Source organism: Hemiscyllium ocellatum, chromosome 7 (genome assembly GCF_020745735.1).
Source record: "Hemiscyllium ocellatum isolate sHemOce1 chromosome 7, sHemOce1.pat.X.cur, whole genome shotgun sequence".
Taxonomy (NCBI): Eukaryota; Metazoa; Chordata; class Chondrichthyes; order Orectolobiformes; family Hemiscylliidae; genus Hemiscyllium; species Hemiscyllium ocellatum.
In genome coordinates, this window is record NC_083407.1 from 49,520,021 (window position 1) to 49,543,164 (window position 23,144).

General features: G+C 40.2%; 1 protein-coding gene across 1 annotated transcript in view; it reads right to left on the reverse strand.

The window, feature by feature from the left end:
• ttc21b (tetratricopeptide repeat domain 21B) overlaps nucleotides 1-23,144 on the reverse strand; it is a 120,341-nt gene that overhangs the window by 77,463 nt on the left and 19,734 nt on the right. The window contains exons 8-11 of the mRNA XM_060827872.1: nucleotides 22,418-22,516; nucleotides 19,971-20,163; nucleotides 15,747-15,844; nucleotides 1,845-2,045 (exon numbers count right to left, since the gene is read on the reverse strand). Of these exons, the coding sequence (XP_060683855.1) occupies nucleotides 1,845-2,045; nucleotides 15,747-15,844; nucleotides 19,971-20,163; nucleotides 22,418-22,516 (591 nt within the window). The remainder of the gene's footprint in view (nucleotides 1-1,844; nucleotides 2,046-15,746; nucleotides 15,845-19,970; nucleotides 20,164-22,417; nucleotides 22,517-23,144) is intronic.

Below are 23,144 nucleotides of genomic sequence, written 5' to 3' on the forward strand. Positions count from 1 at the left end.
AGTTCTTTATTTTACTACTGAAATGTTAAGTAAGGCTGAAGTTAATAGGAACTGATAAGAGGCTTTACAACGGGCTAAGATTGCAGGAAATCAGTAACTGCTGTCTCTACCAAAGAGGGCATACATTTGGATGAAACATTCAGGATTGGTCATTTGCACTGATAATTCCAAATCAAGCATACATTTGGCACAGAGGTCTGTGTATAAAAAACACATTGTTCAGCAGAACTTCGAAGAATCAGTCTGCAGGAGGTACCCTATGTCAGGTGGCATGGTGAAGATATCAAGAAGTCTTTCCGCTTGGCTAGCTGCCAACTCTCCCAGCTATTAATGTTTGGGGTTTTGATACAGAACCCAGGGTAGTGAAAGATAGCTTGTTGTTAACAGTGTGAGTGATTTAAGTACTTATTAAATAGATTGAGTTTTATGGAGCTTTAAGAATCTCCACTATATCTTATATAGAGGGCAACCCCCACCCCAGGTATCCGTAGAATCATTTTCTGCTGTTTCAGTTACCTGAACATATTACAGGGAACATTCTGGAATCAGGGAGCAGGGGGGCTTCTGGAAAGGTAAATTTTCCGCTTAAACGAATGGGTGCGCTCCTATCTGCGGTTTCAGGCTGCTGCAGTAGGTCTTGAAACAAATCATACCGTTCTCTCTCAGAAAAAAGCAACAGAAAGCATCTCGAATCATTGAAAGCTGGAATTATCTTAAATTGTTGCCAATCATCACAACTGATTCACCAAACTGCAACTGCAATTGGAAACAGTGGGCATGTATTGCAAATTAAATTAAAGAAATACCAGCTTTTTGCTGAGGCAGTTAACTGAAGTTCTATCTGCCTTTTTCCATTAGTGAGAGCTACCGTGGCACAGTGGTAGTGTCACTACCATTGGGCCAGAAGCCTATGTTAAGTGGGAGAAAGTTAGGACTGCAGATGCTAGAGAGTCAGAGTTGAAAAGGGTGGCACTAGAAAAGCACAGCAGGTCAGGCAGCTTCCGAGAAGCAGGACAGTCGATGTTTCAGGCATAAGCCCTTCATCAGGATATTTTCCACAGTATATAACATGTTTAGATCTGGACTTTGTGGTCTGCAGCAAAGTGATGGTGCTCACTCCTGACCTCAAAGAAAACTATCGAGCAATCTCTGCAGCATGCATTTCCCTTTTTTGGATATTAGTTTGTGTATGGTGTGAAGCCAAGAGAATTTTCAAGCATCCAGAAAAAAGGATGTCATTAAGCAGGATAAGCAGCCAATTGCACTGAAACATACTCACATTTAGCAAACCAGGAAGTAAAATGTATTGATATCCTTCATTATCAAAATTTCACTGAGAGAGCAGTACATGATTAAAGCATGCACAAAAAAGTAAGAAGTTCAAAAATGTAGAATTTTGTTAAAAACTCAGTTGCTTCTTATTCAGAAAAGATGTGCTTTTTACCCCAAGCATCTCTATAATAAAACTGATATTATGTGCACTTTCAGTGATTCTACTGGATTTCAATTTGAGAGACGTCAACAGCTCACCAGATAAGAGAAATACAGAATTACTGACAGCAGCATTTGGCTCTATCTATAACTTCAATTCACACACTCCAGAAGTTGCCCTTTGAGAAAAGTAATGATGATGAATGCTGACATTTTTGCTCTATTACTACTTAAAATTCCACCCTTTTTATGAACTATTTGACTTAAACTATACAGTAGGACTAGTTAAAAAAAACTGACAATCTTACTCCTTTTAAATTTTAGAACCACAAACACATTTACAATATAAGCATCTCTTATGTTCTGATTTTATTTAATTTTGATTAAATATTAATTTAACATTGATCTTTTACCTGTGTGGGACAGAAGGCAAGATATTCACGAATAATTTCTAACAAAAAGTCAGGATTTAATTTTTCATAGTAGTGAACTCCCAGAGGCAGGCCTTGCAATGTGGAGAAATGAATGTCAATAGCATCATTTAGGAAATGAATGACTTCATCCTGTCCCTTCTGTTTCTTCACTGCCAAAACTGCACGCAGGAAAGACAGTTCCTGGAATAAAAACATGAAAGTAATTTGATTTCCTTTTTCTGTCTGAACAGATATTCCTCCTTATGCACATTTTCTTTTATTAACGATGCTTAATTTTCAGATACATGTGGAGTATGGCTAAGGTCTCTTTGCCTAAGAAAGGATAGATATTTTCAATCAACCTGTTTAGACATGTTATGATGCATCTCTGGACCAGAAGGGACTCGAACCCAGGCCATCTGGCTCTGAGCTAGAGAACTACCGCTGCAGCACACGAGTCTCCTAAGGAAGGACAAATATGTTTCTCAATTAACCTGTTCAGAGATGCTATTATACATTTGAAAACATGAGAAGTACAGGTCGTTCTGGTATAACTCGCTGATTGCGTTCCTCTTCGATCACACACTGTAGAAAATCATGCTGTGGAAAGCCACTATAGAAAGTTATACTGTTGAGGATTGCTATAGCAGATTGCTATACCTGTTCAGTAGGCAGTTTGCATTATTCAAATAGTGCCCACAATTCATCAATCACATTAAAGCCAATTCACACTGATGAACACACTTTATACTAGAAAGCAGAGCTGCCAATAGCTCCCTGGACTGCAGGAAATGTGAACTGGTTATCAAATAATAATTAATAACTGATTCAGCAAACTGAAAGGGCAGCACTGGTGGCTCAGTGGTTAGTACTGCGGCCTCATAGCACCAGGGACCTACATTAGATTCCAGCCTTGAGCGACTGCCTGTGTGGAGTTTGCACGTTCTTCGGAGGGTTGATGTGGACTTGTTGGGCCAAAGGGCCTGTTTCCTGAATCACTGTAGGGATTCTAAATGTAAGTGCAAACAATAGCATGTACTGCAATTGAAATTAAGGAGGTAGCATCTGTCCGTTGAGACAGTTAATGAGGTTCTGCCGTTTTATACAGACGTCAATGACATCATTGCATTATTTCAAAGAGCAGGTGTCCAGGCTAATATTTATTGTTCAATCAATATGCAGGTGGACTGGGTAAATAATGTTGCTAGTGGATCCAAAGAAAGGGAATTCATGGAATTCTTACAGGATGGCTTTTTGGAACAGCTTGTCATGGAGCCCACAAGGGAGCAGGCTATTCTGGACCTAGTGCTTTGCAATGAACCAGACTCTATAAAATATCTTAAAGTAAGGGAACCCTTAGGAAGTAGTGATCATAATATGGTAGAGTTCAGTCTGGAGTTTGAAAGAGAGAAGGCAAAATCGGATGTAATGGTGTTACAGTTAAATAAAGGTAATTATGAGGGCATGAGAGAGGAACTGACAAAAATAGACTGGAAGCAGAGCCTAGCAGGGAAGACAGTAGAGCAAAAATGGCAGGAGTTTGTGGGTATAATTGAGGACACTATACAGAGGTTCATCCCCAAGAAAAGTAAGATTATCCGGGGAGGGATTAGACAACCATGGCTGACAAGGGAAGTCAGGAAATGTATTAAAGAAAAAGAGAGATTCTATAAAGTGGCCAATAACATTGGGAAATCAGAAGATTGGGAAGGCTACAAAAACAAACGGAGGATAACAAAGAGTGTAATAAGAAATGAGAGGATTAAATATGAAGGTAGGCTAGCCAATAATATTAGAAATGATAGTAAAGGTTTCTTTCAGTACATAAGAAATAAACGACAGGCAAAAGTAGACATTGGGCTACTTCAAACTGACGCAGGAAGCCTAGTGATGGGAGATAAGGAAATAGCAGGAGAACTTAACGAGTACTTTGCGTCAGTTTTCACAGTGGAAGACATGAGTAATATCCCAACAATTAAAGGGAGTCAGGAGGCTGAGTTGAGTATGGTTGCCATTACAAAAGAAATAGTGCTAGAAAAGTTAAAAAGTCTTAAAATTGATAAATCTCCTGGCCCCGATGGGATACACCCTAGAATTCTGAGAGAGGTGGCTGAGGAAATAGTGGAGGTATTGATTGAGATCTTTCAAGAGTCACTGGAGTCAGGAAAGGTCCCGGATGATTGGAAGATAGCTGTTGTAACCCCCTTGTTCAAGAAAAGATCAAGACAAAAGATGGAAAATTATAGGCCAATTAGCCTAACCACGGTTGTTGGTAAAATTCCAGAATCCATCATTAAAGATGAGGTTTCTAAATTCTTAGAAGAGCAGAGTCTGATTAGAACAAGTCAACAGGGATTTAGTAAGGGGAGGTCATGCCTGACAAACCTGTTGGAATTCTTTGAAGAGGTGACAGGTAGGTTAGACCAGGGAAACCCAGTGGATGTGGTCTATCTAGACTTTCAAAAGGCCTTTGATAAGGTGCCACACGGGAAGCTGCTGAGCAAGGTGAGGGCCCATGGTGTTCGAGGTGAGCTGCTGGGATGGATTGAGGATTGGCTGTCTGACAGAAGGCAGAGAGTTGGGATAAAAAGTTTGTTTTCGGAATGGCAGCCGGTGACGAGCGGTGTCCCGCAGGGTTCAGTGTTGGGGCCACAGCTGTTCGCATTATATATTAATGATTTGGATGAAGGGACTGGGGGCATTCTAGCGAAGTTTGCAGATGATACGAAGTTAGGTGGACAGGCAAGTAGTACTGAGAAAGTGGGGAGGCTACAGAAGGATCTAGACAGTTTGGGCGAGTGGTCCAGGAAATGGCTGATGGAATTCAACGTGAGCAAATGCAAGGTCTTGCACTTTGGCAAAAAGAATAAAAGCATAGACTACTTTCTAAATGGTGAGAAAATTAGTAAAGCCAAAGTACAAAGGGATCTGGGAGTGCTAGTCGAGGATTCTCTAAAGGTAAACATGCAGGTTGAGTCCATGATTAAGAAAGCGAATGCAATGTTGTCACTTATCTCAAGAGGGTTGGAATATAAAAGCAGAGAGGTGTTACTGAGACTTTATAAAGCTCTGGTTAGGTCCCATTTGGAGTACTGTGTCCAGTTTTGGTCCCCACACCTCAGGAAGGACATACTGGCACTAGAACGTGTCCAGCAGAGATTCACACGGATGATCCCTGGAATGGTAGGTCTAACATATGAGGAACGGCTAAGGATCCTGGGATTGTATTCATTGGAGTTTAGAAGATTAAGGGGAGACTTAATAGAGACATACAAGATAATACATGGCTTGGAAAGGGTGGACGCTAGGAAATTGTTTCCATTAGGCGAGGAGACTAGGACCCGTGGATACAGCCTTAGGATTAGAGGGGGTCAATTCAGAACAGAAAAGCGGAGACATTTCTTCAGCCAGAGGGTGGTGGGCCTGTGGAATTCATTGCGACGGAGTGCAGTGGAGGCCGGGACGCTAAATGTCTTCAAGGCAGAGATTGATAGATTCTTGTTGTCTCGAGGAATTAAGGGCTACGGGGAGAACGCTGGTAAGTGGAGTTGAAATGCCCATCAGCCATGATTGAATGGCGGAGTGGACTCGATGGGTCGAATGGCCTTACTTCCACTCCTATGTCTTATGGTCTTAATACACCAACTCTTATTATCTGATCATCATCATGTTGCTGTGTGTGAGAGATGGCTGTTGTAAATTTGCATTTCCTACATTACAGGAGAGACTGCACTTCAAAAGTACATCATTGCTGTAGGTGTTCTAGTCTACTTGAGATCTCTAAAAAGCAGTATATAAATGCAAGTTTTTAAGAGGAATCTTGTGGTCAGTTTGTGATGGAAGAAAATTTAATCAGGCAAGAGAATGCAGGTGAGGACCCCACTGCCTTTTTTTGTCTCCACCACAATTACATCATGGTAGGAGTTGTCATGGCAGGCGCATGACAAGTTTGCATTACATCATTATGTTGCAAAGTACTTAGAATCATAGAGTAGAGAAGAGGCCTTTCAGCCCATCAAGTCTGTATTGCCAAAACACACCACTGCCTATATCAGTCCCACTTTTCCACATGATGCCCATAGCCTTGACTAACATGACACTTCCAAGTGCTCATCCAAGTACTGCTTAAAGGTTGTGACGTTACCAGCCTCAACTACCCTCACAGGCAGTGCATTCTAGAATCCTTCCACCTTCTAGATGGAAACATTCTTCCTCAATTCTCCTCTAAAACCCCAGCCTTTAATTTTAAAATTGTGCCTCTATGTCCTTGACCCTTTTAACCAGGTACCTGACTTTTCATTAATGCAGCTACATTTTAAATATTTAGTGTAAGCTTAAATAATTTCATTGCTTAATACAGTGACTCACTTCAAAAATTCCATTTTGTGTATGAAATTTGAGACTTTTATCTCAGATATGAAGAAGGAATATACAAATAAATACAAGTTCATCCTCAGTGAATATTTTCAATGACTCTGAAATGATTACATTTCAATTGTCCATGTCATTGTTTGTGGAGTTTAAAGATTAAAATTGCTGCCTGTTTTACAATCAACTATTCTAAATTAAATACCAAAACATTGATGATTTTTGCAATGATTTGCACTATTTACATTAACACTTTGTGGATCAGGCAAGGCCTCCTCGCCTGTGTATTCAGATGTGGTCAATACTGGGACAGTGGTGAACACAGCTTTCAGGCTGTCAAATGCCTTTTGACAGTAGGCTGTCCACTGAAACTTCCTGCTTTGCTTTTGCTATTCAGTGAGTGGAGCTCAGTAAGAATTTCTGATAAAATCCACTCAATGTCAGGAATTGTAGTAGTGCTCTTTTTGTCAATGGTATAGGAAACTCCCTAATAGCCTTTGATATTGCATTCCATGGGGCTATTTGTCCATTTTTGTTAGCATGGCCCAAGGCCGTGACTTGGGCTTTGGCAAATTCACTCTTTATCACTAAGCCTGCCTCCCAAAGTCGATTGAATGATTCTGATAAAAGCTGCAAATGTTCCTTCCATATGTGACTAAAAATCACCAGGTCATCGATGTAAACAACACAATTGGGTAATCCGAAATGACTTTATTGGTTAGGCTTCGAAATGTGGCTGGCGCATTTTTCATACCAAATGGCATAACTTTAAATTGGTACAGTCCATTTGGTGTTATAGAAGCCAAAATTGTCTTTGGTATTTTGGATAAAGATATCTCCCTGTATGCTCTGAGCAAATCCAACTTAGAAAATATGTTGCTTGTCCCACCTTTTCAATACAGTCTTCCAAACATGGAATCAAATATGAATCAGATATTCTAATTGCATTGACTTTGCGATAGTCCACACATAATCGTTGGGTACCATCTGGTTTTGGCACCATTACTATGGGTGAGCTCCAGTCATTGCAACTCACTTTGATTATGTCATTTTGGAGCATGTGTTCAATTTCTTTTGGAACCGGTGTCAACTTTAGAGGGTTAAGTCTACATTGATGTTGCTTAATTGGAACAGCATTTCCTACATCTACATCATGCATAAGTAAATTAGCACTTCTCAGCTTATTCCCACATATGTCTCCATACAATAGCAATAACTCTTTCAGGTCTTTTTGATTTTCCACTGGGAGATAACTCAATAAATTTATTCCACTTTTTGAAAACTTCTTCATTATCTAAATTTGAGGAATGTCCAATTCAGAATCTGAACTTGGTTCTTCTCTCTGTATTGAAACTAGTAACACGTTCTTCTTTTGCTCTCCTTCCCTTTCAAAATACCTTTTGAGCATATTCACAGGATTCACTGAGAGATTTCTTTCTGATTGGAATCCTCATCAAATAGTTCATCTCACTCAATCTCCTTTTGACTAGATAAGATCCAATGAACCTTGCTTTTAAAGGTTCACCTATCACTGGAAGTAACATTAACACCTTATCTCCAATAGCAAAATTGAGAGTTTTTCATTTGGCTGCTTCCTATTTCATTCTATGCAGTGATACTTTTAAATGCTGTCTCGCCAACTCCCCTGCTCTATTTCTTTATTCCCAAAAATTTGACAAATAGTTCAAATACGTGATCTCTGAATTCTGAATCACCAACTTCTCCTTAATCAATTTTAGTGGTAATCTCCCTTCATGCTCAAAAGCTAATTCAAATGGACTGCATTTGGTCAATTCATTTGGTGAATCACTGATGGCAAAATGTACAAATGGAATTCCCTGAGGGCAATCATTTGGATAGTCTCGGCTACAAGTCTTCAACATGGTCTTTAATGTCTGATGCCACCTTTCTAACGCTCCCTGCGATTCTGGATGGCATGCGTACATTTGAACTTCCTTGAATAATGTGGATGTAAAAGTTGGAACCTTGATCTGACTGTATCCCAGAGGGTAGTCTGTATCTGGTAAAACATTTGAGTAACTCTTCTACAATCCTTTTAGCTATGATGTTGTGAAATGGAATGGCCTCTGGAAATCTAATGGACACATCCATTATTATTAACAAATATTGATTCCTACCATTTGTATGAGATAGGGGTCCTACAACTTAATTTTTTTTGCTCATTTGTGAGACTTGGGTGTCTCTGGCTAGCCAGCATTGATAGCACATCCCTACTTACCCTTGAGAAGGTGGTGGTGAGCTGCATTCCTGAATTGCTGCAGTCCACTTGCTGGGAGTTGACCCATGATGCCAGTAGGGAGGGAATTTCAGGATTTTGACCCAACAACTGTGAAGGAAGGGTGGTATATTTCCAAGTAAAAAATTATTAAAAAATCATTATTCCTGATGAAGGGCTTATGCTCGAAACGTCGAATTCTCTAATCCTGAGATGCTGCCTGGCCTGCTGTGCTTTGACCAGCAACACATTTGCAGCTGGTATATTTCCAAGTCAGGATGGTAAGTAGCTTGGAGGGGAACTTGCAGGTGGTGGTGTTCCCAAGTACCGGCTGCTCTTTTCCTTTTAGGTGGAAGTGGTTGTGAGTTTGGAAGGTGTTGTCTTAGGATCTTTGGTGAATTTTTGCAGTGCACCTTGTAGATAGTACACACTGCCGTTAACGAGCAGCGGTGGTGGAGGGATTGAATGTTTATAGATGTGGTGCCAATCAAGCAGGTTGCTTTGTACTGGATGGTGTCAAGCTTCTGGAGTGTTGTTGAAGCTGCACTCATCCAGGTAAATGGGGAGTATTCCATCACACTCCTGACTTGTGCCTTGTGGATGGTGGACAGACTTTGGGGTGTCAGGAGGTGAGTTATTCGCTGCAGCATCCCTAGTCTCTGACATGCTGTGTAGCCACTGTCCTTCATGTGGTGAGTCCAGTTGAGTTTCTGGTCAATGGTAACCCCAAGGATGTTGTCAGTGGGGGATTCAGTGATGGAAATACTGTTGAATGTCAAAGGTGCGGTGGTTACAGTGCCTCTTATTGGTGATGGTCATTGTCTGGCATTTTGTGGCACAAATGTTACTTGCCACTTGTCATCCAAAGCCTGGATATTGTCCAGGCCTTGCTGCATTTGAGCACAGACTGCTTCACTATCTGAAGAGTCACAAATGGTGCTGAAAACTATACAATCATCGGCGAACATCCCCACTTCTGACCTTATGACAGAGGGAAGGTCATTGAGGAAGCAGTTGAAGATTGCTGGCCTATGGCACTACCCTGAGGGACTCCTGCAGAGAAGCCCAGGAGCTGACATGACTGATCCTCCACAACTACAACCACCATCCTTGTGCCAGGTATGATTCTAACCAGCAGAGTGTTTGCCACACGGTACCCATTAATTCCAGCTTTGCCAGGGTTCCTTGATGCCATACTCGGTCAAATGCAGCCTTGACCTCAAGGGTTGTCACTTTCAGCTCATCAGTGGAATTCAGCTTTTTTTGTCCATGTTTGAACCAAGGCTGTATTGAGATCAGCAGCTGAGTGACCCTGGCAAAACCCAAACAGGGCGTCACTGAGCAGGTTGTTGCTTAGCAGGTGCTGTTTGATAGCAGTGTTGATGACCCCTTCTATCCCTTTACAGATGACGGAGAGGAGGCTGGCTGGGCGGTAATTGGTCGGCTTGGACCTTTCCTACTTTTCGTGTACAGGACATATATGGGCAATTTTCCACATTGTTGGGTAGATGCCAGTGTTGTAACTGTACTGGAAGAGCTTGGCTAGTGGAGAGGCACATTCTGGAGCACATGTCTTCAGTACTATTGGCGGAATGTCATCAGGGTCCATTGCCTTTGTAGTATCCAGTGCCTCCAGCCGTGGAGTGAATCAAACTGGCTGGAGACTGGTATCTGTGATGCTGGGGACCACCGGAAGAGCCAGAGATGGATCAGCCACTCGGCACTTCTGACTGAAGATCACTGTGAATGTATCAGCCTTCAATTTTGCCGGGCTCCTCCACCATTGAGGACGGGGATATTTGTGGAGCTTCCTTCTCCAGTGAGTTGTTTAATTGTCCACCACCATTCACGACTGGATGTAGAGAGACTGCAGAGCTTAGGTCTGATCCATTGGTTGTGGGATCGTTTAGCTCTGTCTATCACTTGCTGTTTATGTCGTCTGGCACGCAAGTAATCCTGTTTGGCAGCTTCACCAACTTGACACCTCATTTTTAGGTATGACTCTTAGACTCTTGTAAAAACGTTCCTCAAATGCATGAATAGGTATTACAGGTGCAGGTTTTTATTACTGCCTGTGATTTTCCAACTACTTGACACGTACGACATGTCTGGCAAAATTTAACTGCATACTTGTGCAGTCCAGGCCAGTAAAAATGTTTTCGTATTTTAGCTTGAGTTTTCCTTACCCCTAAATGACCTCCTACCTGGATGTCCTTTCTATAACCCACTGATAATACACATGATGAACTTCCACCCATTTCTCATTTGCCTGAATATGTGACGGTCTCAAGTTTTTCATTAAGACATCATTTTAAAAATAGTAGCACACAGGAATACACTCCGATTCTTTGTCCCTGTATGCTTTTTGATACGATTGCTTCAGTTTTTCATCCTTCTGTTGTAACTCAGTTAATTTCTCTAAGCTAAAAATATCCACATTGTCCTTCACCTGTTCCTGTCTTGTCTCAACCATTTGATCAAACATGATCTCTGATAATTCTACTTCAATTTTCTCATCTGTATTTTTTGATCTCCTGTTTCAGCTGGTGACTTTGCGACCTTGTTACCATACGGTCAGGAAAAATCCCAGGATATGCTTCCTGAAATACCTCAGTTACCTGATTTTCCACAGGCCTTTCAACCACAGGAGGCAGCACTCCTACCTGTGAACCAGCTATAGCATTAGCAAGGACAAATTGTATTCCTTGAGTTGAGAGTTCTTCTAGTACTCCTACCACCACTTCTCCATTTTTCACTGGACAGTCTAACCTCACTCTACATAATTAAGCACTTCTTTTCTCTCTGTGAATTCCAATTACTAGTGCTATTTCTGGCAATAACCCTTATGAGTTACATATCTCCTCATCTCTCAAATGTCAAAGATTGTCATAACCCTGTGTCTCTTTACACTGGAACCTCTTTACCTGCTGTTCCTGGCCTACGCAAGCAAAAATCACCTTCGTAAGTAAATGATCTAAGAAGATCTGGCATTTCCTCCTTAACTAACCTCTGACCAGGTGGTACATTCTGGTGCAGCTTTTTAGCCTCCACTGTTCTTTCTACTCCAACAAAATTCACTGGCTTATCAGTGCTTTCTCTAACCCACCAACATAGTGATTTTATGTGGTCTACTTTAATGCAGAGAAAACACGGGATCTTTTTAAACTTCTTTTCCCCTTCATCAGTTTTCTTTTTACCCTGTGGTAAGTTATCTTCAAAATCTGCACTGAGATTAACAGTTCCCTTACTAGGTGAAGATTTCTCTTTTCCCTAATTTCTAACCCTCATGGACTGAAACTGATTTTGCAAGCCAAACTTTTATTTATGAACCAATTCAATCATCAGCCATTTTAGCTGCTAAATCTTGCCAATTTAACTCTCTGCTCTTCCACAAGTTCTCACCATTACAGGAATTTTAGAACTCCTCCAGAATAGTTGTCTTTCTTAATTGTGTCATATTTCTGTTCTATTTTTAATGTCCATGCCCACTTATCAAAATTACTTTGTTTGATCCTTTCAAATTTGATGTATGTTTGACCAAGGTCCCTCCTTAGATTCCTGAAACACTGTTTAATAGCTTCTGGCACAAGCTCACACACACTTATGATGGCTTGCTTCACCTCCTATATTCCCCAGATACCTCCTTTGATAGTGATGCAAATACCTCACTCGCTCTACCTACCAACTTTGTTTTTAATCAACAAAACCCACATGGTCACTGGCCACTTCATTTGTTTAACCACCTTCTCAAATGAGATGAAAAAGGCTTCTACATCCTTCCCATCAAATTTAGGCAATGCTTGGATATATTTAAACAGATCTCTACTAGGCCTTTGGTTACCATGGGTTTGCTCATCCTCACTACTTTCCGCACTAAGCTTACCTTCTGCCTTCACCTCCATCCTTTTAAGCTGATTTTCTCATCTAAGTGCCAATGTATGAAGCTCAAACGCACACTTTCTCCCATGCATCTCTCTCTTTCTCCCTTCCTTCTCTCTCCTTTTCTTTTTGTTCTGCTAAAATAATTCTGTCCTTTCTGTTCTGCTCGGACGATTCATTCTTCTTCTCTTTCCTCTGTTTTTAATCGTAATTCAAACCATTTCATTTTTTTCCCCTTTCTTTTCTTTTGCTTCTAACTCAAGCTGCTTCATTTTCAATTGAATATTAGCCATTTCTAAAGATTCTGATGGTGTTTCCAGCAAATTTAATGCTGAGCCATTTGCTGTAATCATCTTTCTTTTTCTCATGCATGAAGGTAACTCAACTCCAGCAGCTTTGCCTTGCTCACCTTTTGTAAAGCCCCCAAAGTCAGTTCTTCCACCCTGAGAAAGCTCTTAGTGACTGAAGGAGCCATCACTACACTAAGCACTGCTTAAACCAACCGAATTCAACACCTGAAACAAAAGACATTAATACCTACAATGTGTTGCCTTTGAGTCCAACAATCCTAATCCCAAATTGGAACGATAGAATAAATCCCAACAAGAGCTCCCAATCTGTTATGGATCAGGCCAGATCTCCTTAAAACATGCGAAGAAGGTAGTCCAGACCCTAAATTTTATTTTCTGTTCAGCAGATATTCCAGGAGTGATGCTGCTGCTGGTCAAACCATTCAGCTTTCAGCAAAACAGAACTTATTTAAACATAATGGATGAAACAAGAACAAAAGAAAACAGAATTTAGAAAACTTAACTGATAACCCAACTGACACTAGATCACAACTTAACAAAGTAAAAACAATGACTGCAGATGCTGGAAACCAGATTCTGGATCAGTGCTGCTGGAAGAGCACAGCAGTTCAGGCAGCATCCAACGAGCAGCGAAATCGACGTTTCGGGCAAAAGCCCTTCATCAGGAATAAAGGCAGAGAGACTGAAGCGTGGAGAGATAAGCTTGGGGAGGTTGGGGGCGCCTCATCTTCCGCCTCGGAAAGGAAGAACGCCTCATCTTCCGCCTCGGAACACTTCAACCCCAGGGCATCAACGTGGACTTCAACAGTTTCCTCATTTCCCCTTCCCCCACCTCATCCTAGTTTCAAACTTCCAGCTCAGCACTGTCACCATGACTTGTCCGACCTGCCTAGCTCCTTTTCCACCTATCCACTCCACCCTTTCCTCCCTGACCAATCACCTTTATCTCCTCCCCCACTCACCCATTGTACTCAATGCTACTCTCTCCCCACCCCCAACCTCCCCAAGCTTATCTCTCCACGCTTCAGTCTCTCTGCCTTTATTCCTGATGAAGGGCTTTTGCCCGAAACGTCGATTTCGCTGCTTGTTGGATGCTGCCTGAACTGCTGTGCTCTTCCAGCACCACTGATTCACAACTGAACAAAGCTGTACCAATCCCTACAACATCCCATAAACACACCCCTTGGCTAAAGGTAATTTCAAGCACAGGTTCTTACAGGCTGGATTTTCCAGAGAGAAAGTTCAGGCAAAACCTCTGTTGAAACATGGAACTACTTTTCACTGTAGCTGCTTCTCTTGGTCACCATCAGATTTTGATTGCCTGCAAAAACTAAACCAAACTAGAAAAAACCTAAACTGGGAGAACTGGGCACATCCCTGCCATTGTTCAAAGTACAAACTTCCAGACAAATCAGCACCTCTACCTTTACAACCCCTCTTGAAAATAACAAAGGACAATATAAGCTTGTTAAAGGGGTAGCATCATCACAACTCATGTTGGAATATGGGACAAAATCTTTGTAATTCTTCCAGCTTCACTACATTAATGTGCTTTATTTGTCACTCCTCGGGTCTACTTACAAAGGCCATTTTCATTTTGTCCAAGACACTGTTACTTGGAATATGACCTTTTCATTTACCAACACTTTTACTGGTTTCTTATAAAATGGCTCTTCAGCTACCTTGGCCTCAATTAATTTGAAATTGTTTTCCGCACTTTCAAAAATTTACATAAATACAATCTCTTAAATGATATCTTTTGTCAAATCTCCAACGATTTGTTTATCCATGCAACTCATTATTATCACATTTTAAAATCACTTTTGGATTTTTTTTAGCACATTAAGAGTTTTTAGCAATTTTACAGCAAATATAGGAATTTGCAGGTTTGTAATAGGATTTATATTATTTTCTTTAGCTACCAGCTGTATACAGAATTGTATAACTAGCTCTTTTTAGAATCTGATTGCATTAAAACTTATCAGAACTTGTTTAAGAGATATTCTAAACATAACAAAGGTGTGGTTGAAATTGCTGAAAATTAATTTTTAAGTGCATTTGCAATTAAGTCAACAAACCTAGGCTTCAGGGACTTTTGTCATCAATCACATGATTCCAACAGCATTAGAGATTTGAATTCACTACTTTAATAACATGTAGAAAAGGAGGCCACCTGCTGGCAAACTATCGTAATATGTTTAGCCTAACAAAGGAGAGACAATTGGATGAGGTCAGGGCAATGTCTGGCTGGAGAACCGACTGCTTGTCCGCATTTATTGTTTAATCAGCAGTTCACATCTTCAGAGATCCACAGATCTGCAACATCCAGTCATAGTTTTAATAGTCTTGAATGTTTTGGTTTCACCAAAACCCTAAATATTTGCATTGAAAATGATACAATGAAAAGTATTTAATCATTTTTATCTGATATTAATCTAGGAAATTGGTGGCACATGGTAATGTCACTGGACTAGTAATCCAGAACCTCAGACGAATGTTCTCTGAATATATATTCAAATCCCACCATGGCAGATAGCAAAGTTTGCATTCAGTATAAAAACTTGGAATAAAGAGCTGGCCTAATGACAACCATGTATCCACTGTTAATTGTTGTTAAAAACCCATCTAGTTCAGTAATGTTCTGAAGAGAAGGAAATCTGATATTCTTACCTAGCCTGGGCTACATGTTACTCCAGACCACAGCAAAGTGTTTGATTCTTAAATTTCTATCTCCGCAATTAGGCATGGGCAATAAATGCTGGCCTAGCCAGCAACGTCCATATCCCATAAACAAATGAATAAAATTTAAACACACATTGCAATTTTTATAGATGCTGCTGAAATGTTACTACAATCTTCAGAAACTTACAATGTGTTCCAGTTTTCAATAGCATTTGTATAAAGTTGAACAACTGATTGGTATGAAAAGGTTTGAAGGAAGAAGAAAAGAACAAAACTTTAAAACATTCAGCACATGTTATGCTAACGTTGGTACACATAATGGTGCCTACAGGCAGGCTAACAAGAACAAAGCATGTGAAAATGGTTGACTAAAGTTTATAAATTAAGTACAATTGAAATTAAACATCAAGAACAAAGATGAATTACCCCAGATTTTCCAATAGATTGTTGAATTTCATTAAGAAACTCCAGTTGTTGTTCTGCATCTTCTAGTTGTCCCTCAATTAATTGGCATCTTATAATACCTTGAATTGCAATGATAGCCAAAATTAATTTATTAGCAAAACATACTTTCCATTTAATTTTGTATCTATTGGATGCAGAATTTTTAGGTAATCAATTAAAAGCTTCTTAACAGATCTATATTTCCATTCACTGTGACCAGGGTCCAAGATAACCGCATGTATGTAGGGCATAGGTGGTGGTGGTGGTGGTGGTGGTGGCGGTGGCGGTGGTGTGTGTGTGAGAAAATAGGGGAAATTAGAAAACGAGGTAAGATTATACAACTCAGGACAGCTTATTAACTCCAGCACATACACAAATAGGACATTGTATGAAAAAGGCTGGCAATCAAACTTCAAGTTCACTGGACAAACAATTGACAATGAGGGACAGTTAATATAAAACCAAAGATGTTATATCTGAATGCCTGCAATATAAGGAATAAGGTAAATGAGCTTGTGACGCAGATCAAAATTGGCCGGTATGACGTGGTGGGCATCACAGACATGGCCGCAAGGGGGTCGGGATTGAGAACTGAATATTCAAGGACATACATCCTATTGAAAGATAGGCAGGTGGGCAGAGGGGCTGGGGTTGCCTTATTAGTAAGAAATGAAATTAACTCAATAGTGAGAAACGAAGTAGGGTCAGATGGTGTAGAATCTGTGTGGGTAGAAGTGAGGAACTGCAAAGGTAGAAAAACCATAGATGGTGTCATGTATAGGTCTCCAAACTGTAGTGAGGAGCTGAGGTGCAAGATACAACGAGAGATACAAAAGATGTGTAGGAAAGGCAAAGTTACATTGATCATGAGGGATTTCAATATACAGGTTGACTGAGAAAATCAAGTTGGTAGTGAATTGCAAGGGAAGGAATTTCTGGAATGTCTACAAGATGGCTTTTTGGAGCAGCCTGTGGTGGAGCCCACTAGAGAACAGGCAACACTGGATTTAGTGTTGTGCAATGAGGCAGACTTAATAAGGGAGCTTAAGGTACCGTTAGGAACTCTTAGGAAGCAGTGATCTTAACATAATTAAATTTACTTTGCAATTTGAGAGAGAGAAGTCAGAATCAGAGGTAACGGTATTTCAGTTGAATAAAGGCAACTACAGAGGCATGAGGGAGGAGCTAGGTAGAATTGACGGGAAGAAAAGTCTAACAGGAAAGACAGTGGAACAGCAAAGGTAGGAGTTTCTGGGAGTCATTCAGGAGACACAACAGAGATTCATCCTGAGGAAAAAGAACCATAATGTAGGGAGAATGAGGCAACTAAGGCTGACTCAGGAAGTAATAGCATAAAAGCAAAAGAGAAAGCACATAAAATAGCGAAAAACAGTGGGAAATCAGACGATTGGGAGGTTCACAAAGACCAACAGAGGGCAACAAAGTAAGAGATTAGGGAAGGAGAACAGTAAATAAGAGGGTAAGCTAGGCAATAATATAAAGGAAGACTGTAAGAGTTTCTTTAAAGGGCAAAAGAGAGGCAAATATGGATATTGGGCTGCTGGCAAATGACGAAGGAGAGACAGTAGTGGGGAACAAAGAAATGGCTGAGGAACTGAATAATTACTTCACATCAATCTTCACAGTGGAGGACACAAGTAATTTCCCAGAAATTCAAGACAGTGAGGAGGCAGAGCTGAGTATGGTGGCCATCAACAAGGAGAAGATACAAGAAAAACTGAATGCCCTGACTAAATCACCTAGACCAGATGGACTGCACCTGAAAGTTCCACAAGAGATCGCTGAAGAGATAGTGGAGGCGTTAGTGGTAATATTTCAGGAATCACTAGGATCAGGGAGGATACCAGAGGACTGGAAAATCACTAACATAACACCTCTGTTTAAAAAGGCAGAAGATGAAAAATTACAGGCCAATTAGCCTAACCTCACTCGTGGGTAAAATCTTGGAATCCATTGTGAAGGATGAGATTTCTGAATGCTTGGAAGTGTATGTTAAAATAGGGCAGAGTCAGCATTGTTTCATCAAGGGTAGGTCATGCCTGACAAATCTGCAAGAATTCTTTGAGGAAGTAATGAGTAGATTAGAACAAGGAGAACCAATGGATGTTACCTACCTGGACTTCAAGAAGGCCTTTGACAAGGTGCCACACAGGAGGCTACTGAATAAGGTAAGGGCCGTGATGTTAAAGGCAAGTTGTGAGCATGGATAGAAGCTTGGCTATCTGGCAGAAAGCAGAGAGTGGGGATAAAAGTGACCTTCTCAGGATGAAAGCTGGTGACAAGTGGTGTTCTGCAAGGCTCAGTGTGGGGACCACAACTTTTCACTTTATATATTAACAATCTAGATGAAGGAACTGAGGGCATTCTGGCTACATTTGCAGATTATACAAAGATAGGTAGAGGGACAGGTAACATTGAAGAGGCAGGAAGGCTGCAGAAGGATTTGGACAGGGTAGGAGTATGGGCAAAGAAATGGCAGATGGAATATAACGTGGGAATTGTGAGGTCATGCACTTTGGTAGGAAGAGGAAAGGCATGGACTCTTTTCTAAAAGGGGAGAAAATTCAGAAATCTGACGTGCACACGGATTTAGGAGTCCTAGTCCAGGATTCTCTCAAGGTAAACTTGCAGGTTGAGTCAGTAGTTAGGAAGGAAAATGCAATGATAGCATTCATTTCGAGAGGACTTGAATATAAAAGCGGGTTGTACTTTTGAGGCTCCATAAGGCTCTGGTTAGGCCACATTTGGAGTATTGTGCATAGTTTTGGGCCCCATATCTCAGGAAGGGTGTATTGGCCCTGGAGCTTGTTCAGACCAGATTCACGAGAATGGTCCCAGAAATAAACAGCTGAACATATCAGGCATGTGTGGGGACCCTGGGTCTATACTTGATGGAGTTTAGAAGGATTCCAGGCCGGGAGTTGGAGTCTAATTAAAACTTACAGAATATTGAATGACCTGGATAGATTGGATGTTGGGAAAATGTTTCTACTGGTCAGAGAGACTAGGACCCAAGGGCACAGCCTTAGAGTAATGGGAAGACCTTTTAGAACAGAGATAAGGAGAAACCTCTTTGCCAGAGAGTGGTGAAACTATGGAATTCACTGCCAAAGAAAGCTGTGGAGGCCAGGTCATTAAGTACATTTAAGACGGAGACAGATAGGTTCTTGATTGTAAAGGGTATCAAGGGTTATGGGGAGAAAGTGAGAGAATGGGGTTGAGAACCATCAGCCATGATTGAATGGTGGAGCAGACTCAACGGGCTGAATGGCCTAATTTCTGCTCCTATGATGGTCATAATATAGTCTTATAAATACAGAATGTAGTAAAATAAAAGATACTTGCAAAATATTAAGGAGAACTTAAAAGACAAAAACAGAAATGTTGAAAGGGCTGGTAATATGAAGATTTAGAATACGCCAGTTGAAGGACTTTGGGAACTTTGGATGGATAAAGCTGGTGATCAAGCCATTGTAAGCGGTTTGTAACTTCTGGAGTTCACAATTCCCTGAAAATCTGGACTTCAGTCTCCAAGTTTCATGAGATAGTGTTTGGAATGTCAGGTTTTGTGAACAGTTATATTTTAACATGTTTAATTCCAAGACAGAATGGAGTTGGCAGTTAGAAAGTAAGAGGATGTGGGGTGATGGGAAGGCATTGTCTAGAACAGAGGTCAGTAGCATTTCTACCCAGATACAAAGCCCATTTTATCTACATTGCTATGGTCATGGACTTGAAGACATAACTAGTGTAGTGTTGATGTCCAGCGGTTTCTAGAACATTTGGCCAGAAAAAAAAACTTGAAATCGTGTCAAGTAATCCCTTCCAACTGTCACTGGAAATTCAATTATCTTTTTCGTTATTGATTTCACTGTGTATTGTAATAGTAGTCACTGGCAGTTGGCAAACCAAATTAAAACAAATTTAAACAGTATTTTCTTTAAAAATCTCACTCACTGCAAGCTACTAGCAAGAAAGTTTAAAACTTGGGCCAGTACCCAGGATAGGGAAAATAATGCAAAGACATTGACTTTGAAATCTTCCCTTAGAGTCCGAGAAAAACAAGCTGTGTAGCCATCATTACATCAAAAGAGCCAAGGCTCTGAAGAATTGCTGCACTTTACAAAGGCAGCACAGCATTTCCTTTGAGGATATAAATAAATATAAATAAATAAAATGTCATACCAGTTAATGCGGGAACACTTGACTCATCCAGTGACATTGCAGTTTTGTACCATCTCACAGCTTCTTTTACTTTTCCTTGTAAAACCATCTGATAGCCAAGTTCATTTGCAATCTCTGCATTACGTGACGACATGCTGAATGCTCTTTCAACCAAGGTACAGGTCTGCTGAAGGATAATTTGGTTCCGTCCACACTATATTAATAACACAAATGATCATGTATAGGACTGAGCAATTAGTAATGCAATTATTTTAGAGCTGAAATTTCTAATCTTCTAAGCTGACAAACCTATGTTACTTTGGCAAACACCTAAACACAGACTGAACTTCTGCAGTCCTGCTAGCACACTCTTGCCACCACTATACATCTGACATAACCGTATATGCTAGATCAGGACTTGCCCTGGAATTTCCCATTGGCCTTCACAAGTGACAGAAATTCTCAGAGTTGCAAAGATCCACTTCTGCCACAGAGAAACCACCTCAGTATAAACAAAATGATGGAGTTAAATGGAAACCTTAAAGATTGGCATGGAAGGATTTGGAGTTTGGTTCATGGGGCAGTGCCACCATGTGAATTGGAGTAGAAGAGAGCTGTCTGGGTTGAACAGGTTTCACTTGAACCATGCTGAATTAGTGTCCAGGTGAATCCAATAATTAGGGAAGTAGAGAGGGATTTTGACTGATTAGGTGGGGAAAACGCTTGGGAGAAGTGGGGGGAACACACAAATTTACAAAGCAAAAGGACGAGTGCATTGCAGAGCAACTATTTTGATAACAATATCCAAAGTGGAGCAGGAAAGGACAAAGTGGGCAAACAAAAGAAAACAACAATAAATATGAGTCTAAGGGGGATAAATGGTAAAAAGTTTACATTAATGACTACTCAAATCTGCAAAGTATTTGGAATAAAATAAGTGAATTGGCACAAATGGAGGTTAATGGATATCATCTTACAGCCATTAGGGAGACAATGTTACATGAAGATCTAAGTTGAGAACTAAATATTCAAAAGGTACGTGACATTTCAGAAAGTCAGGGAGCAAAAGAAAAGAAAAGGCTGGTGCAGTAACTTTGTTAGTACAAGGTGGAATAAGTAAGATGTACAATCTATCTGGATGGAGGTAAGAAAACAGCACTCAAGGAGAGAGGATAAAGGACGAGACAGAGAGATCCATAAAAAACAGGAGGAAGGGGGTTTCTCTGGCTACAAAGTGGGTGTTGACATGAAGCACAAGAAGGCATGTTTGGTATTGTTCTTCACTCTAGATGTACTTATGCGCAGTGTGAAGGGAACAAAACGGAGAACTGAAGACACGGTCAGAGGGGATTGTGAAAAAGCATCAAGACTGTGATTGGAAGAAAGAATGGAATTATTCAAAAGCGAAGGGAAGAAAGATTTGAAAGGATGTAGGTAATCATTTACTATTGAAGTTTGTGATCCTTAACAGCTGAAAGAAACGAGGATTTTTTTTCCAAGCCCAATAAGACTAGGACAGTTTTGAGGTTGCAAGTTGGTGCTGGTGAAGAGAGAAGTGTTATTGATCTGAAATGTTAACTCTTTCCCTCCCTTTTTAGATGCTACAAGACCATTTGAGAGTATTTCTCATATTTTCTATATAGTAGGTAACTTATGCCACATCATTCTTTCTGTGAAACAGTGAAAACTTATGTTATTGACTTCTATTAAGTTACAAATAAAAGACCACTCACTTAAATGGTCTATCTCCCTCTGTGGACTTCTTGTCTCATCTTCACCACTCACGTTTTCACCTATTTTTATCAACTTCAAGCTTAGCATTAGATGTGGCTCCTCACCAAAAGCTCTTTGAAAATCCATGTACACCAAATCTACCAGTTCCCCTATATCCACCTTGGTACTTTCTTAAAGAACTCAAGTAAATTAGTTAAAAGTGAGTCCTTTTCACAAGACCATGTTCAAATTACATGACCTCCTATAATGTTCTAAGTATCCTGCAATAAAATCTTTAATGACAATGCTCAGCTTAAAACATTAGAAACATTATATTTTCATTTTTAAAAAATTCTCTTTTTTAAATAGATCCCCCTAACTTTCGCTGCTCAACAGAATGTGATTTAATGTAGTAAGAATCAACAGTCATAACTGGGTATCAGCAGTATTATTAAGCTATATAAATGTTAAGCAAATCTTCATGAATCCTGAAGTTTTCAACACCCAATGTTCAGACATGCTTCCAAGAGATAGTATGCAGATTACCAAATAGAAGTGAAAATTTCGCCCAACAGTCTATTTTCTATTCTAGGGCTCTAGAAAGGAGTTGTCATTATTATTTCCACTTTATCAACAATTAACTAATTCAGGATAGAATAAGATTAAACTTAGTTTTTATATTTCAGTTCCTAATTGAATCAAATTGCCTAAGCTATCATGAAAACATTTTTATTTTGAAATATTAACAAACTTACCATCCTACTGAAAACCAATGCCATTTTATAAAAGAGATCAGGATTGTGTGGTTCAAAACGGTCCAATACACTGATTAGATCACCAAGTCTAGAGCCAGCCTGGAAAGATATCAATAACTAGTAAGAATTCCAGTTCACAGATGTTGAGTGGTATAGCTTAATAGATATTTATGCATGCATGCATTACTAGTTGTGACACTTAAATAAATTTGCTAAAATACTGTTTCAATTTTTGTTCTCCTCATACTCACCTAAAATTGATAATAGTGCATTTTTTATTTGTACATGGATGTGACCATCACCCTCATGAGCATAAATTGTCTATCCTGAATTGCCTTGAACTAAGTGGTTTGATTGGCCATTTCAGAGGCTAGTTAAAGTCAAGCATTTTGCTGAGACTCCTGGAGTAATATGTAAGCAATATCAAGTAATGACAGCCTTTTTCTTCCTCCCTAAAAAGGACATTAGTGAAGCAGGTAGCTTTTCAGAACTTGATACAGAATGGAAAATGATTGCATCATTTCTTTTAGCTTTCAACTTTACATTTTTTGTGAAAGCAAATTTCACCATCTGCAATTGAGATTCAATCCCGTGTCCCCATAACAACTAGATTACCAGATTCTGGATTAGTGGTGCTAGAAGAGCACAGCAGTTCAGGCAGCATCCAAGGAGCAGCGAAATCGACGTTTCGGGCAAAAGCCCTTCAACAGGAATAAAGGCAGAGAGC